Source organism: Phoca vitulina, unplaced genomic scaffold (genome assembly GCF_004348235.1).
Source record: "Phoca vitulina isolate PV1807 unplaced genomic scaffold, GSC_HSeal_1.0 scaffold49, whole genome shotgun sequence".
Lineage (NCBI taxonomy): Eukaryota > Metazoa > Chordata > Mammalia > Carnivora > Phocidae > Phoca > Phoca vitulina.
The window spans coordinates 3046554-3062567 of NW_022589752.1; the positions used below are offsets into that span (position 1 = coordinate 3046554).

Consider the following 16014-nt stretch of genomic DNA (forward strand, 5'->3'; position numbering starts at 1 on the left):
CCTTTTAATATTATTAATTTTGCATAAATGTTGCTGAGTAAGTCTTCCAAAAATACCATTTTTATCACTATCCTAGGACCTCAGTCACTCTGGAGGGGGCTGCTGCTTTGCCAACCAACTTTTTTAGCTTTTAGACCTGGCACTGTTGGCTATCACCCAAACTATCAGACTTTATTTCACATTTCCCAGTATGAATCTCAGCTTCCCCTGGCTATGTTCAGTGAGTGGTAATGATGATATCTGGGCTCAACAAAAACTTTCAACAACTTGTAAGGTGTTTGCAAATTACAGAACAGTCTCTTTTATATGACCCAGCATTCAATACCTGGTACTTGATATGCCTGCCTAGAAATAGGCTTAACTGCCTGATGAGACACTACTGTAAACTGTTGCTCAGGAAAACATAAGCAGAACAAGGTTAACAGTATAAAAAAAAAAAAAAATAGGTATGCACACTCTTTGACCCAACAGTTAACAATCTCACGAACTTATCGTAAGGAAATAATCAAAGATTGCACTGTACATAACAGTTAAAAAATTGCCAACAGCATAAATGTTCAATAATAATACCTCTTTTAAAGTTGTGGTGTATCCATATAATGGAATCCAATTACATGGAATTAAGAAATTTATTGATATGAAAAAGCAAATGATTTATTAGGTAAAAAAAAGCAGGTAACAAAATCATGTATGACCCTATTAGAAAAAATTATCGAAAAGTATATAAACACAAAATATCAAAAGTTGAGACATCAAAAATTAACAATGGTTATATTTCAGTGTTGAAATCACAGGTAATAGTTTTGTTCTGTGCTTTATTCTATAAATTTAATTTGTTAACCCCAAATGGCAGTGCTTACTACTCTCTTCTCTCCACTGAAATATGATTTGACTTTAAGTTCTGACTGAAATAAGATGACATTTTCAAAGAAAGAAGCCCTTACCTGAATATCAGTCAATTTGTCCAAGATCCGACTTGCAAGCTTCGGACCATTCTCCATAGTTGGGATGTGTATAGTCTACGAAAGAAAACCACATGCAGTATAATTTGAGGATATCCATGTAGATGGTGACAGTAAGTAAGACACTCAGCAATTCTAGTGTGTCAAGGCAATTCCATGGAGATAAGGAATGGCACTATGATAACCTGATTATGTACACTAGCTCCCTATGCCAAAGACCCTTTTCTATTCTGAATTTGAATAAAAACAAACTAGCCAATGACAGGTTGTTTCTTGTCTACCAACAGATTTGAGGGCACAACTGGTTTATATGTCAGTCTTTAGGCTGATGTGAGGAACCAAAGAGAAGCTATGGGAACCGAAAAGAGTGGCAAGACATAAAGAATCTTACCCCTTTCAGGATTCTGAGAATCTACAGGATGAATGATTGGCCTCTGTACCTAATCCTTCTGGCAGGGAATGAGAACTCAAAAACATTTTGCCACAAATTAAAGCAAGTCATTGCAGGAACATAAATTAAAGCAAGTCTATGCCTTCACAAATGGGGCGACTAAACTTATGTCTGTTCAAAGTCAGACCTGCGGGGGCTACAACCTCCACAATGCTGGATGGCATGGTTACACTGGGTACTGAGAGATTTCATGCCCCTAATTTACATTTGAGTCATGCCCATTCCTGCCTCACTGGCTTGCAGGCTTTTGATAGTCTGATTTTAGCAGATATAGCCCATGCTGTCACTTTTCTTCTTACACTCTTTGTGATAACAGGATAATTAGATGTACCGGTTAGTTCTGAATAGCCTGTGAAACAAGACTATTAAAAATGCATTGGACTTTATCGACTTCTTATTTCTAGAGGTGAAATAATTGGACTTTAAAAATCTGACCTAATGGCAACTTTAGTTAAATAAAAAAGTGGACCAATAATGCATTTACCTAGATATTACCATAATAAAATGTGAAACAGTAGCTTTATAATCAGTATAAGTATTGATACATAATAATTTAGTTCTTCTCCTTCGAAACGATCAATCTCTAGATGGAATCATGTCAAAAGTCATTCCTTACAATCAAGTTTGAAAATTTCAAGCAATGAAGCAGCCACCATTAAAATCAGAAAAGAAAATTACTGAGGAAAAATAATTATGTTAAATTTAAAAACCAATCAAATTTATATTTAATATGATTAATTTAAGCCAATTCACACTGTAAGAATTATACCCACATGCCTTTAAGCTATGACGTTAGACAATGATGTTAAATATCAGAGCTCAGGGGCACCTGGGTGGCTCAGTCAGTTAAGTGTCTGCCTTTGGCTCAGGTCATGATCCTGGGGTCCCAGTTTCAAGCCCCACATTGGGCTCCCTGATCAGCAGGGAGTCTGCTTCTCCCTCTGTCCCTCACCCTGCTCGTGTTCTCTCTCTCTCTCTCTCACTCTCTCTGTTTCTTTCTCAAATAAATAAAATCTTTAAAAAAATGAATGAATGAATAAAAAAAACAAAAAACAAAAAACCCACAACCCTCCGCCCCCCACAAGGAATGGAAATACAGCACATATAAAATCAGATTAATTTACTGGGAGAAGAAAATTTCTTCCAACCAAATGACTGAATTTCTTTTGGAGGATTTTAGCAGGTGTATCAACTTTGCCAAATGAAAATTTTTTTATAAAATGGTCTAAGGAATAATAATGACAGCAGCAATAATAACAACAATAAATGCAGGAGTTGATCATTCAACTGAGTTTCCCACAGCTGTTTGCCATTACTACTCCAGTAGTTTAGGAGTCCTTTTGGAAACCAGAAACTGAAACTAACTACCTGTAGAACTTTTTAGTGAGCTAGTAGAAAGAAATAAGAGTGGAAACTTATCGGCACATCTCCAGTCCCTAAACTGACATAAGGCAGATGAGATGCTTGTCTGAGGACAAAGCTGACTCCTCCCAAGATTGGAGCTTACACAAAATCACTGGAAAGATGAGAGTAAATAATTTGCTAATACAGGTTCATTGGGACAAACTGCTGTTATATTTAAAAAAAAAAAAAATCCTTTGCATCTTGGGTCCAACTAGCATTTCATTTACACATTTGAAGAATTAAATTATAGGCAAATGCTTGGAAATGACAGGAGGTGAAGAAATAGCCTTACCTCACCCTTGTACAGTATATCAGAAACCGGGCAAACGACGCAAGCTGTACCAGAGCCAAACAGCTCCCTCACCCGGTTCCCCTCCAGGGCTGCTGTCAGGTCGTCCATGGTGAGGCACCTCTCCGACACCTTAAATTCACCCTGTTTGGAATACAAAAAATAAAAATATTAATATTTTCAAGGGAAAGGCATGCAAAAAAAAAAAAACAAAAAACCCTGCAGTACTTACCTTCTTACTTTACATTCTGACTGAACTCAAATAATGTGAGAATTATCCTCTGAGGGAAAGCTGAGGAGAGCACCACCATCTTATGGGTAAACACACGAGGTGTTAAGCTACCTACTCGAGGTCACGGCATCTCTATTGTTTTGTTTTATTTATTTTTTTTAAATTAACATATAAGGTATTATTTGTTTCAGGGGTATAGATCTGTGATTCATCAGTCTTACATAATTCACAGAACTCACCGTAGCACATAGCCTCCCCAGTGTCCGTCACCCAGCCACCCCATCCCTCCCACTCTCCTCCACTCCAGCAACCCTCAGTTTGTTTCTCAGAGTCCATAGTCTCTCATGGTTCGTCTCCCTCTCTGGTTTCATCTTGTTTCATTTTTCCCTCCCTTCCCCCATGATCCTCTGTCTTGTTTCTCAAATTCCTCATATGAGGTCATAGCATCTTTAAATGAGATGATCAGAGAATATAAAATAAGACGATCACTATAAAATACATGGTATATTTTCATACAGGCCAGCTTTTTTAGCCTTTATTTGTTGCCAAGTCTGAGGTCTCACAAGATAAGGCACCCCCAGTGCTAATTAAAGTATGCTCTATGTTAACAGTGTCTTGAACCCTATTTATCATAAAAGAATATATCATATAATATTAATAATTATAGCTACCATTTATTGAGCACCCATTGCATGCCAAGTTCTCTCACTTTTAAGGTGGGTATTATCATCCCCATTTCACGGATGAGGAAATTAAGGTTCAAAGGGAGGCTAAGTGACATCCCTAAATCCACACAGCTAGTTAAATGGCAGAAACTGAACTTGAACTCAGGTCTGATCTGACTGGCTCCAAATTTCCTCCTCTACTAGGTTTTTCATGGAGGGAAAACATAGACTGAGTTTCACTATCTGAAATATTTCATTATTTTAAAACATAGAAAATATATTTGGACTTTGAGAAATTGCACTGTATGTTTCTTTTCTTCCTAAATTCACTGATTCAGTTGACTTTATAGCAGAAATCCTCTTCCTTCTCTTTAGTATCCCACTAGGTCAGATTTCATCAGAGAAGTACTGGTATAACCTCATCGACTTCTGCTGAACCATTTGAACTTATTTGCTTGAAGATAGGAAATGAAAAGAAAAATTGATGTTTTTAAGCTATCTGCTTAAACAATCTGTTTAATACTCATTCTTCAATCTGTTTCATTCTCATTCTTTTATGTTAATGGTTAAAGTTCAAAGTCGGTCTCATCTTATTTAAAAAAAAAAACTATCCATTCTTTGTTGCCTTTTTTTTATTAAGATGAGAGTATTTTTTAAAACTTACAAATCCACAATAGATAAAAATGAAAATCACAGCCCTTGGCAAGATTTAAAACATTAGAAGAAGAAGGCATCATGCTGTAAGTATGATTTGGAAGGGTAGGGAAATATGCCTACAATAGAAATATGGCTTTTTGCAAGTTTCAATTTATCTCAGCCTGTAATTGCAATTATGTTGTTCAAAGGTAAATAAATAAATAAATAAATAAATAAAATTCCAGAAAATCAGCCAAGTTAACTGAAAACAAGATGAGCTCTGTGTTCTGGAAAAGAAAAAAAAAAAATCTCTTGTAAATAAACAGAATTGTTTTTACTCTGCTCACCCTTACTTATCTTTGGACAATTTCCCCTGTCTGGCAAGTAATGGTAACCCCCCACATGCCTCTTGGCATTTATATCTCACTGTTTTAAAATAGCTTTTAAAATAAATTACAGCTAAGGAGTCAAGGAAAAACTTCCTCCATAATAACCTATTTTTCAAGCTAGCAAATCATTAGTGTGGGAAAGCATTTCCACTTGCAACTTGTCATCAAACCTTCTGTACTTGGTTGATTTTTTTCTTTAATAAAACAAAAATTACTGAGCTTCAAAAATACATCTTTCCAACTGCAAACATATTTAGGACAGGGCAAGCTGTTTGAAATTATACCAACAGTTTGTAAATGTCATGCCCAATGTGCCAGCCAGCATGTGGCAGTTGGGTCTTGTCTACTTCAGGGTTTTGTAGAATTATTTATAGCACATTTCCTTTATTTCCAAAGCCTTTTCCAGAGAAACTATGCTAGTCCTCTCCTAGATAATATGTGCGTTTCTAAACATTTGTCCTATTAATACTGTTTGACCACAGTGTGCTCAAAGTCTTTTCATGTCCCTTGGAGACCATTTTAACACATGGGTCAAAAGTTCCATCCAAGAATCTTTGCCAGATAACCAACTCATCCAACATTCGTCTTGAGTATGTTATAAATGTCATTTCAATACCAAATGGTTTAACATGCTTGCCCGTGTCACATGGATCAGAAACTCCACTGAAAACAACTACATTTGCCTGAGTGTTTTGACTTTAAAATAAGCATGTATGTGAATTGGGGAGGACAGGGGGCAGGAAGGAGGGAGAAAAAAGGCAGCCAAACTAATAACGTGATGTTAGCAAACATTTGTATGTCAGTAAAATTCTTTAATTTCTCTGACTAGCATGGTTACGCTGGAATAAATAGAGGAAAGGAAGAACTACAAATCACTGCCAATTGGAAACAACACACTTAGATTGGAAAAGTTCAGGACGGGCGAAATGGTAGCACATGAAGTATAAACCAGGTGAGTTGGTAGGAGACACCTGGTAAAGAGCGTGAGATTAGTACTGGAATACTTCCTCACTAGGATAACTCGTCAAACTGTTTTCTCTCTGCCCTTCCTATAAACAATACTTATTTAGTGGGGTTGCCAAGACAGTCCTTCTGGAAGAGCTATTTCCACTCAAGTCAGGATTTAAAGATTAGAAAACACTGGATGGAACCACAGAATATTATTTCAACACGAAGCCAGGCTTATTTCGACTACTTTCTGTTTCATGCTTATAAAGTTGTTCGTGTCAAAGGCACCCACCCACTTGTGTGCCAGGTCCAGGATGCTCTGCCTTGTCACTCCTGGAAGGATGATGCCATCTAGTGGAGGAGTTGCCAGCTCTTCTTCTGTCAATTAGAAATTGGAATATTTTCAAACTTTAACTACAGTAGCCATGCCTTATATTAACAGCTATTTTTAAAAACTGTTTCTCGAAACTTTGCTAGTAATAAACATGAAGATGATGTTACTGTTCCGCATTATCTAACTTCCCAAATCAATTCACACTTCAAGTAACTCTATTAAAAAAGGAAGAAGAAGGAGGAGGAGAAAGAAGAAAAAGGAAATAAAGCCCTTCATCAAATCATCCTCAATTTATCTTTACCTAGTAAAAACTGAGATGATGTTCCACTAACAAACAGTAAGAGGAACCCTCTGAAGTCAAAATTTACCTCTGTGGACTAACACTGGTTAGTAATTAGAATCATGTAGATAGACCGGATGCAGGAACACTGGTCATTACCAGAACATCTAAGAATCCTGTGGAGGAACCCAGCCTCAGGAAGTATGTTTGCCTATTCAGGTTGGTCACTGCTTCTACACCACCCTTTGTAGATATACCTATCTATAATGATTTCCAAACCTGGAGGAGTATCCACATCAAATATGGGGATACTGACTTCACCCTCTGCAATTCAAATGTTAACGGGCTCAGGGTAAGCTCAAGCATGTATGTGGCTAACAAAGAAAAAAGAAAGAAGAAAAAAAGAAATCCAAAGAATCAAAACAAAATTCCATGGGTGATTTATGGAGAGCCAAGGCCGAGACACTGGTCTACTATGAGAATTATCACATGCATTCCTAACCAACACAAGGGCCAGTATGATGATCTGTCTACAAGAGTCAGCGTGATCCGACAACCACACAAGCCCTCCTTACAGGAAAAGTCTCTAGTACTCAACATCCCCTTCTCCTCCCCACATCTGGCATCCAGGAGTCTAAATCTAGGGAGAAAGTTAAGCCTTAAATCATCACTTTATAAAGACGTTGAACCCTGTAACAGACGTGTTGCTTATCATGTGTTTGCGGAGCAATAAACAAGGTATGCTTGAAAGGATCACCAGGTAGCAAGAACTGTAGAAATCACGCTGGTATCTTTAAGCTCCCCCAAGCCATTTTAAGCAGCTGAAAAGGACTTCAGAAATCACCTCATGCAATCCTTACTTTTCAGAAAAAAACAGAGGCTCTCTAAACATAAATGACTTGCAAGACTGGTAACACTGGGGGAGAGTCAGATCAGAACTTACATGTCCCAACACTGGGGCCACCGTCCTTTCTTTTAGTATCCTGTGGTCGGGGCTCCCCTATTCCACTGTGGTTCCACCAGATGTCCCCAAGAGCCAAGCTGTCTGGAAGACCAAAACTCTGTATTCATGCCTGTGTCCCCCAAACTTGGTGTCGTGCCTGGCCCAGTGTGGTACGTAATAAGTGTTTCTGAATTTAAAAAAATAAATAAATGAATGAATAATCCTTTTTGCTAGGAGACAGCAGCATGATTTTTTTGAAGTTTGTTTCTAAAAATCATCTGCTGAAAACCACTTTCTGGAAAGGAGAAAATTTGTTCTTGGCAATGTTCTTAGGGCTACTCTTTGTCATGTTTAGAAGTGTTGATCTCAAAATAAACCTGTGTTTTGCAATAGCTAGCTAGCTGGACACATAAATGTAGGGATCTACGTGTGTGTATGTGCGCAGACCCCACACACAGAGACAAACATACTTCCAGTGCCTCCAAACTGGACCCTTCCTAAAGCCTGCTGAGCTCTAAGACTACGTAAAGTTAAATAAAAACAGAGGCCTCGCAAGCGCAAGTGCAGTTCTGTGAAATACACTTAACACCCAAAACCGTAACCACTAGCCTAAGGTCAAGGCACAGAACATCTGTTTCTCTGGTTGCCAGACAGAGATGATGACATGACAACGTTTGGGTGAGAAATATTCATTTTCCTCTGCAACCACAAACATGCTTACGAGAGCCAGAACTAGCTCCAGATTGCCCAACATGAGGAAAACAGAGCCTACAAATACAACTTGTTTTTGACAAAGAAATTCATTTGTAGGAGATGAAGAATTTAGAAGCAGTAACGGCAGAAGTCATCTGTGGCATCCCAAAGTGAATTTCTAAAAAAAACCAGGAATGTGGGTTTGTATAAGTGCCCACCGTCAGCACAATTATTATTTATTCAACAAATGATATATTGCGTGCCTACCATGGACAGTTGGCTTACCTGTGCATTATGCATACAGCAGTGAACAAAACTGATATAACTCCTGTTTACTTTCTAATAGGTTGAGGCAAACAATTATTATGTCAAATAGTATGTTAGACTATGGAGAAAAAAAAGAAAGAAAAGAGGGAAGGCAAAGGGAAATGCTAGGAGTGATAGGAGAGGGAGTCTGCAATTTATTAAGATGTTTGAGGAAAGCCTTACTGAGAAAGGGATATGTGGGCAAAGACTTGAAAGCAGGGAGCAAGGCATGCACACATCTGAGAGAAGAGTGCTCCAAACAAAGTCTATAAATGCCTGATGTCTGAGAAGGCTCATGGGGCCCGAGCAGACTGAGCAACATCAACATTCATTGCCATGATCATTCTCCCAAACTAACTCTAAACTCAGCCACACAACTGGGTCTTATTCTCAGGGTAGTTCTGGAGTCCAGTGCAAGGTAAAATGGTTTGTTCCAGCTGTGAATAGCAAGCATGTATGATAAATTACTCAGCACCACAGTATAGCAGAGAATCAGTGCTGTGTGATCTTACTCCCAGGGTCGCTGTTACTAGAATCAAAACCACATGAGTTACAGGCCAAGTGCCACAGATAGCAATGGTGCTTGGCACCGCGCTGTGAAAACAGATTATTTACTTCGTACACCTTTCTGGAGCAGCCGTTCCTTTCTGGAACTCTACCTTACTGTAGAGTTCCCTCAATGTCTTCTTTTGTTTTTAGCTCAAAGGTTATTCCTGACATTCTAGTGACTTCTCTCATGGTACAGTCCAAACATTTATTGCATTTCCTTTCCCTTTACTTAAAATTTTATTTGCTCTGTTAGGTGAACACACACAAGTTGAAAAAGCATTAAAACTAAAGCTATCTCAGGCAACCATAATCTGAATAGTAACTCTTAGAGGGCACGTATTGAACGGAGCCCTGGGTGTTATACGCAAACAATGAATCATGGAACACTACATCAAAAACTAATGATGTAATGTATGGTGATTAACATAATAAAATAAAATTTAAAAAAAAAAGAAAAAATAAAACAAAAAACAAAACAAAACAAAAGATCTGATATATTTTGTAAGAGTCAAAAGACAAATTCACCCATGTCTATTCTGACCTTTAAAAGTCATGGTAGAAATGGTTCATGATTGTTGTTTGGATAAGGGGTAATTTTTCACCAGGACAAGTTTCTAGTGTTTCTGGTTAAATTGTGTAGCTCTGATTCAGACTGTAAATCCTGACATCTCCCATCCATAAATAATGATGATACCACTTCTGTATGATGGAATTGTTTTTGTTTAGGGTTGTGTGGTTTTTTTGCGGGGGATCGAGGTTGGGGGTAGGAGTGGGCAGGTGGAAAGAAGGAGTTGAATCAATATATTATCTCCTACTAAATACAGAGTGCAACACTGGCTGTCATCTTTCAAGCATAGCTTTCGATATATGTCATATGCAATGACTCAAATTTAGCAATCACAAATATTCCAGCATAAATTTTGTTTCTAAACTGTGTCAAGTACAAACAACAGGAATGGAAGAATCAGTATGATCTGCATCTGGCTTTTCAAATGCCAAGGATTACCAATGGTCAACCCAAGGACAAGGTGTACTCACCACACCTGTTTATTCTACATCTGACTGGAATATAAGGCTCATCTTATTAGTCTCTGCAACTAATGCTCAAATTAGTGCATAGCTCTGAAGTCAGCCACATCTGAATCACCATTTTCCTCTATTAGTAGCCAAAAAAACAAAAGAGCAATAGAAGTTACTGTAGCTACTTTAAAATAAAAATGTCACTTAAAATTTTAATTGAAATGAATACTCAGACTTTATAAGCATTTGGAAACTTATATTTCTAGTCTCTATACTCAGTACTGTGAAATGAACTGCCTAAGAACATAAACAAGCCTAAAAAGATGTTTTTAAACTTTTATGACTATTAAAATTCTAATGGAAATAAATGCATATATCTGTATTGTTCCCCATTATTGGTCATTTCATTCAATACCATAGTCATTGTCAACACTTTGCTAAACCTCTATGGTCTCTGCCAACTAATTGAAAAAATAGAAAAGAAAGATAATGAGCATTCAGGATATTTAAGGCAATGAAGAAATACAGATTTTTATAGTAGACACATATTAACAGTCTTGAATGAACCAGGATCTAAGTACAATCCCAAAATGGACCAATCTGCCCTTAAAAGTAGTGTGTTTTAATCAAATTGAGCTCCAGAGTAAATCTGGAAGATTTCTGATGTATTATCAAAATATGTAGAAAGGGCAACAGCTGTTAATACAACTTTTAGCAAGAGAATACAGTAAATTTCATATCAGTAGAATAAGTAGACTATGCTTATCACTACAGCATTTTATACATATAGCATATGGTGAATGACCGCTGAATTGATCTGAGACTTATCTCCAAATGAAAGGGATTTTGGATAGGAAAATGGGTAAGAAGATGGCAGAGGGGATAAGGCAACAAATCTTCAAATCACAGAGTCTTAAATTCCTTAAGTTGACATCTCAGTAATAAGCACATCTCGAGCCCAAACCCCAAAACAAAACCTTTATAAATTCTGTGAATTTAAACTCATTTCTACTTGAACAACAAAAGCACAGTAGTTCTTAGCCTTTGGGCTCATGCTACTTATTCCTTATTCTAAGGTCCTCGTTCTTTTTTCTCCAGCCCTATTGAAAATGATTGACAAATTGCAAAGAGCTGAAATCTGAGTGAATTACCTCCATCTTCATTTATCCAGTAAAGAAAAAGATTCATAGTTCCAACTTCGGTTATCTGATTATCCTCTCCATAGAGCCACAGAACCTGCTGACAGCCGTGGTCTGCTGCTTCACATTGGGCAAAAAGGGATGAGCCATAATTCCTTTTAAGAAAGAGGAAACATATTGACTATGAATATACCCCTCCTCTGCCATCTTCCATACTAAAATCCTCAGGTCTTTAATCTATATGTGGATGTAGTCAATGCACCATGCCCGTGTGTGTGTGTGTGTGTGTGTGTGTGTGTGTACTCCAGTTAACTGCATAACATTAAAGGAAACTCATTAGACAAACTAAATGATCTAACTGCACTCATGTGAGAGAGAGAGAGAGAGAACACAGCAAAATTGTGAATCCTAAATTGAAAAGTTGAGATAATGAGTACAAAGATAAGTAGCTAAGTTAACAATAACAGTTAAAAGTTCTTAGGTATTTTTTCACCTTCCAAGCAATCGTCCAAGAACTATTTCATTTAAACCTCACACCAATACTCTAAGCCAAACATGTATCAAATTACATGAAGTAGCAGAGCACCAAGCTGTGCTCTCTTAGCTGAGACCTTTCAATATATCCAAGAGACCACAAATGCCCAATGTCTAAATTCTCCAAAGGGTGGGACAAAATGTTAAAAATCCTGATTTTAACTGAAAGTATTCCAAAAGCCCATTTTTCTCAACCTGCACTATTCATCCTAGATTATTCGAAATCAACAAGGATAGTACATCTTCCTAGAATAACAGTTTAGTTTAATATTTTAAATTTGTCATCTTTTATTAAACTTGAATGAGAAAATTATGGCGTATATTACAAAATATGGATGAATGTTTTAGATAAAACATAAGAGTCCTCAAATAAATATGTTTGCTAGCCTCCCTAAGCCCCTGGTTGTATAATTCACTTTCCCCGGTTTTCACAGGACATTAGCAAACACGTTTGAGAAGCACTACCAAATGAAAATCGAGGGCTTGGAAAGAAACCCTAAACCACCCCTGGATTATGATGCCCCCAAGCAAACATGCAGAAACAATCAAACATACTACAATAACTACGACAAAGCATTAATGTCAGCTTCCACAAAATACGCACCTAGGCCTTTTAAAGGTCAAGATTTTACATCTGGTCAAGATCAAAATGTCTAATTAAAAGTATCAGTTAAGCACTAGAGCCACATTCACTCACCGTGGCTGTCTGCCATTTTCTTCTGCACAGCTTCCCGGTCCCACTATATTCACTTTGGCCCTTCCTTTGGAGCCAAGTCATTCTGCTTGGGTTGACAGTCATTATACCTTGCCCTACACAACTGAAATAAAGGGTGGGCATGTAACCTAAGCTGCTCATATAAGCCCTTCTTTGAATGATTCACTCATTCATTTTAATGTAGGGTACCTGAAAGATGTTATTTTACCCTCTGGGGGTAGTGGCAGCCTGTTTGCTATGACATAAGCCTGGGGTCTCTTGTGTTCATGATCACCACCCTTCACAGGAGAAAGCATCTGAAGGAGGAGAGCCCTAGGCTAATGCACAGGCAGAAGCTACCACAAGAGATGGAGGGAGGAGGGAAGCAGAAAGGGAAGGGCAAGAGAGAGAGAAACAGATTGGGGAGAAGGATAGTGCATGAGCAGGACATACACAAGGGCAAAAAGAAACTTAGCAACAATGATTTGAGCCTCTAGCGGGTCCATCAGCTACCATCCTACTTACATGAGCCACTCAATTCATTTTCTGCTTAAGATGGTTTGAGTTGGTTTCTTTTTTTAATATCTTTTTAATTTTTAAGTAATCTCTACACCCAATGTGGGGCTTGAACCCACAAGCCCAAGATCAAGAGTCACATGTTCCACTGAGTCAGGCACCCCTTGAATTGGTTTTCTGACTTGCAACTCAAAGAATATTGACTAATAACTAAAACATTCTAGAAAAACTATGGGAAAGAGACATTATATTATATGGCTATAGCAACATGGGTCATGAGTTTATTCACATCAAGGTAATGTAAGATTTATTAGAAGACCTTCAAAATGGAGCACCTAGTTGGCCCAGTCGGTTGAGTGTCCGACTCTTGATTTCAGCTCAGGTTGTGTGATCTCAGGGTCGTGGGATCGAGCCCCACGTCAGGCTCCAAACTCAGTGCAGAGTCTGCTTGGGATTCTCTCTCCCTCTGCCTCTCGCCCTGCTCATGCTCGCTCTCTCTCTTGCTAAAATAAATAAATCTTAAAAAAAAAAAGACCTTCAAAATGCAGATAATAAAATGTAAATTATCGGACAATCTAGAGAGGATACAATTCTTTATATAGGAGGCTTTTGTTTGATGACCATAAAAAGTTGGACCACCCAGATTAAGAATTAATGGCAAATAAGCAATAATGGAGTTAAAATTATGAATACTTTTTAATAATGAGGATAAATGAGACTTTAGGGGAGAGTCCAATAGAAAGAGCATGGGTTTGGGGCCAGCAGACCACAGTACAGCTCTTGAACTTCTACTATTTGGCTATGTGTGCACTTAAGCAAGTCAGTTCATACTTTTGCCTTAATGAATTCATCTGGCAAATACAAATATTTGCTTTATACACCGCATAGGGCTACTTGGAAAAAATGAAACAATAACAATAAAAGCTAAGAAACAGTTTATGTGAGCCTCTTATATCCTAATAAAATTAAGTTTGTTTGTTTTTTTCAAGATTTTATTTATTTATTTGACAGAGAGAGCCACAGCGAGAGAGGGAACACAAGCAGGGGGAGTGGGAGAGGGAGAAGCAGGCTTCCTGCCGAGCAGGGAGCCCGATGTGGGGCTCGATCCCAGGACCCTGAGATCATGACCTGAGCCGAAGGCAGACGCTTAATGACTGAGCCACCCAGGCACCCCAAAATTAAGTTTTTTTAAAAAATAATAACTATTGTAGGGCATCTGGGTGGCTCAGCTGGTTAAGAGACTGCCTTCCGCTTTTTTTTTTTTTTAACATATAATGTATTATTTGAAGCGGGGGGAATCGGAGGGGGAGACGAACCATGAGAGACTATGAACTCTGAGAAACAAACTGAGGGTTCTAGAGGGGAAGGGGGTAGGGGGGTGGGTTAACCTGGTGATGGGTATTAAAGAGGGCACGTATTGAATGGAGCACTGGGTGTTACACGCAAACAATGAATCATGGAACACTACATCAAAAACTAATGATGTAATGTATGGTGATTAACATAACATAATAAAATAAAATTGGAAAAAAAAAAAAAAGAGAGAGACTGCCTTCTGCTCAGGTCATGATCCTGGAGTCCCAGGATCAAGTCCCACATGGGGCTCCCTGCTCAGCAGGGAGTCTGCTTCTCCCTCTGACCCTCCCCGCCTCATGCTCACTCTCATTCTTTCTCAAATAAATAAATAAATAAATAAATCTTTAAAAAATAACTATTCAATTTCAATTGACTTTTGCCTAGTTCATAGACATTGCCGTTGAGATTTTACCATATATGAAAATAAATGATTTCTCTCATAAAATGCTCTTTATTAAAAAGAAAATTTTCATAGCATGAATAACTAGCCTTTCCAAGAAGTTTCTAAAAACACACACATACACACTTTTGAGAATGTTAGCTGAATTAAAACCATGGTTCCTTAGCATCATGAAGCTATTTGGGCAAGAAAGAGAATTAAAGACCTCAACCATTTCAATACATTGAAAGAAAAAGGGTTTTTATTTGTTTGGTGCTTATTTGATTGATTGATTACTATATTCTATAGATGGTGTTTTTCCCTAAACGAGTTTTTCCTCAAAATTCTCTCCCAGGTGTAAACTGTATTATTAACATCCCCAGGGTCATTAATATTTTGATAATATATTTGGGTTCCCTCCCAAGTGCCACCAATATTCAGAAAAGAAACACATGTCCTTGGGAGAAAGAGAAAAATGAAACATTTGGACAACTGTCTACACAGAAAAATTTTAATTGTACATGGAATAAAAATCTGGGAGAAGATACATTAAATACATCTGTCCAAAAGAATAAATTCTATTGTATGAAATCCAACTGATTGCTCCTAAGGCAGGGTGTCCAGGAGATGAAATGAGAAAGAAAGCAAGCCTCACAGTATCAACTGCTGTCTGCTGAGAGGATACTTAGTACTTGCCAGGCAGGGTACTGAGTACTTAAGTCCATTATTTCACTGAATCATCTTAAAACAACACTAGACTTTATTCTACTTTGGAGGACTTAGAGAAAGAGGGCACTTAATTGTATAAGATCACACAGATATAAGTGTAGGACTCTCAGATATCTCTGACAGCCAAGCCCATGCTGTTAATTGCTAGGTTATAGCACCACATGTATTGGCAGCTTTCTATAGGCCAACCACACGGTCCTAGGCACTTTATATTATCCTGCTCATCCTCACAGATGAGCTGGGTATTACTGCCCTAACTTCATAAATGAAGAAACTGAGGCATAAAGCAGTTAAGTAACATCCCAGGACAGTAAGGTTTTTAAGCCAGGTCTATCTGACTTCAAAGCTTGTATTCCAAGTACACAATGAGAGTAAAAGTAAATAAATAAATTAATTAATTAATTAAGATAGAGTGGGGGCAGGGCCAGTTCTTTCCATATTAACAATGAAACTAACAAACTGGGAATAAAGATGTTAATATGATGAAAGACCTTCTTCTAACTCAGTGCTTCTCAACTTTGGCTTCACATTAAAACATTCCGATGCTCATAGAACTACCCTATGAC

At 37.8% G+C, this 16014-nt stretch overlaps 1 protein-coding gene across 3 annotated transcripts in view; it reads right to left on the reverse strand.

Moving 5' to 3' along the window:
* The window catches only part of BCAT1 (branched chain amino acid transaminase 1), a 68613-nt gene that overhangs the window by 9229 nt on the left and 43370 nt on the right, over window positions 1–16014 (reverse strand). For all 3 annotated transcript variants that reach the window (XM_032432648.1, XM_032432650.1, XM_032432649.1), the window contains exons 7-10: window positions 11253–11395; window positions 6269–6354; window positions 3110–3250; window positions 945–1019 (exon numbers count right to left, since the gene is read on the reverse strand). In XM_032432648.1, coding sequence (XP_032288539.1) covers window positions 945–1019; window positions 3110–3250; window positions 6269–6354; window positions 11253–11395 — 445 coding nt within the window. The remainder of the gene's footprint in view (window positions 1–944; window positions 1020–3109; window positions 3251–6268; window positions 6355–11252; window positions 11396–16014) is intronic.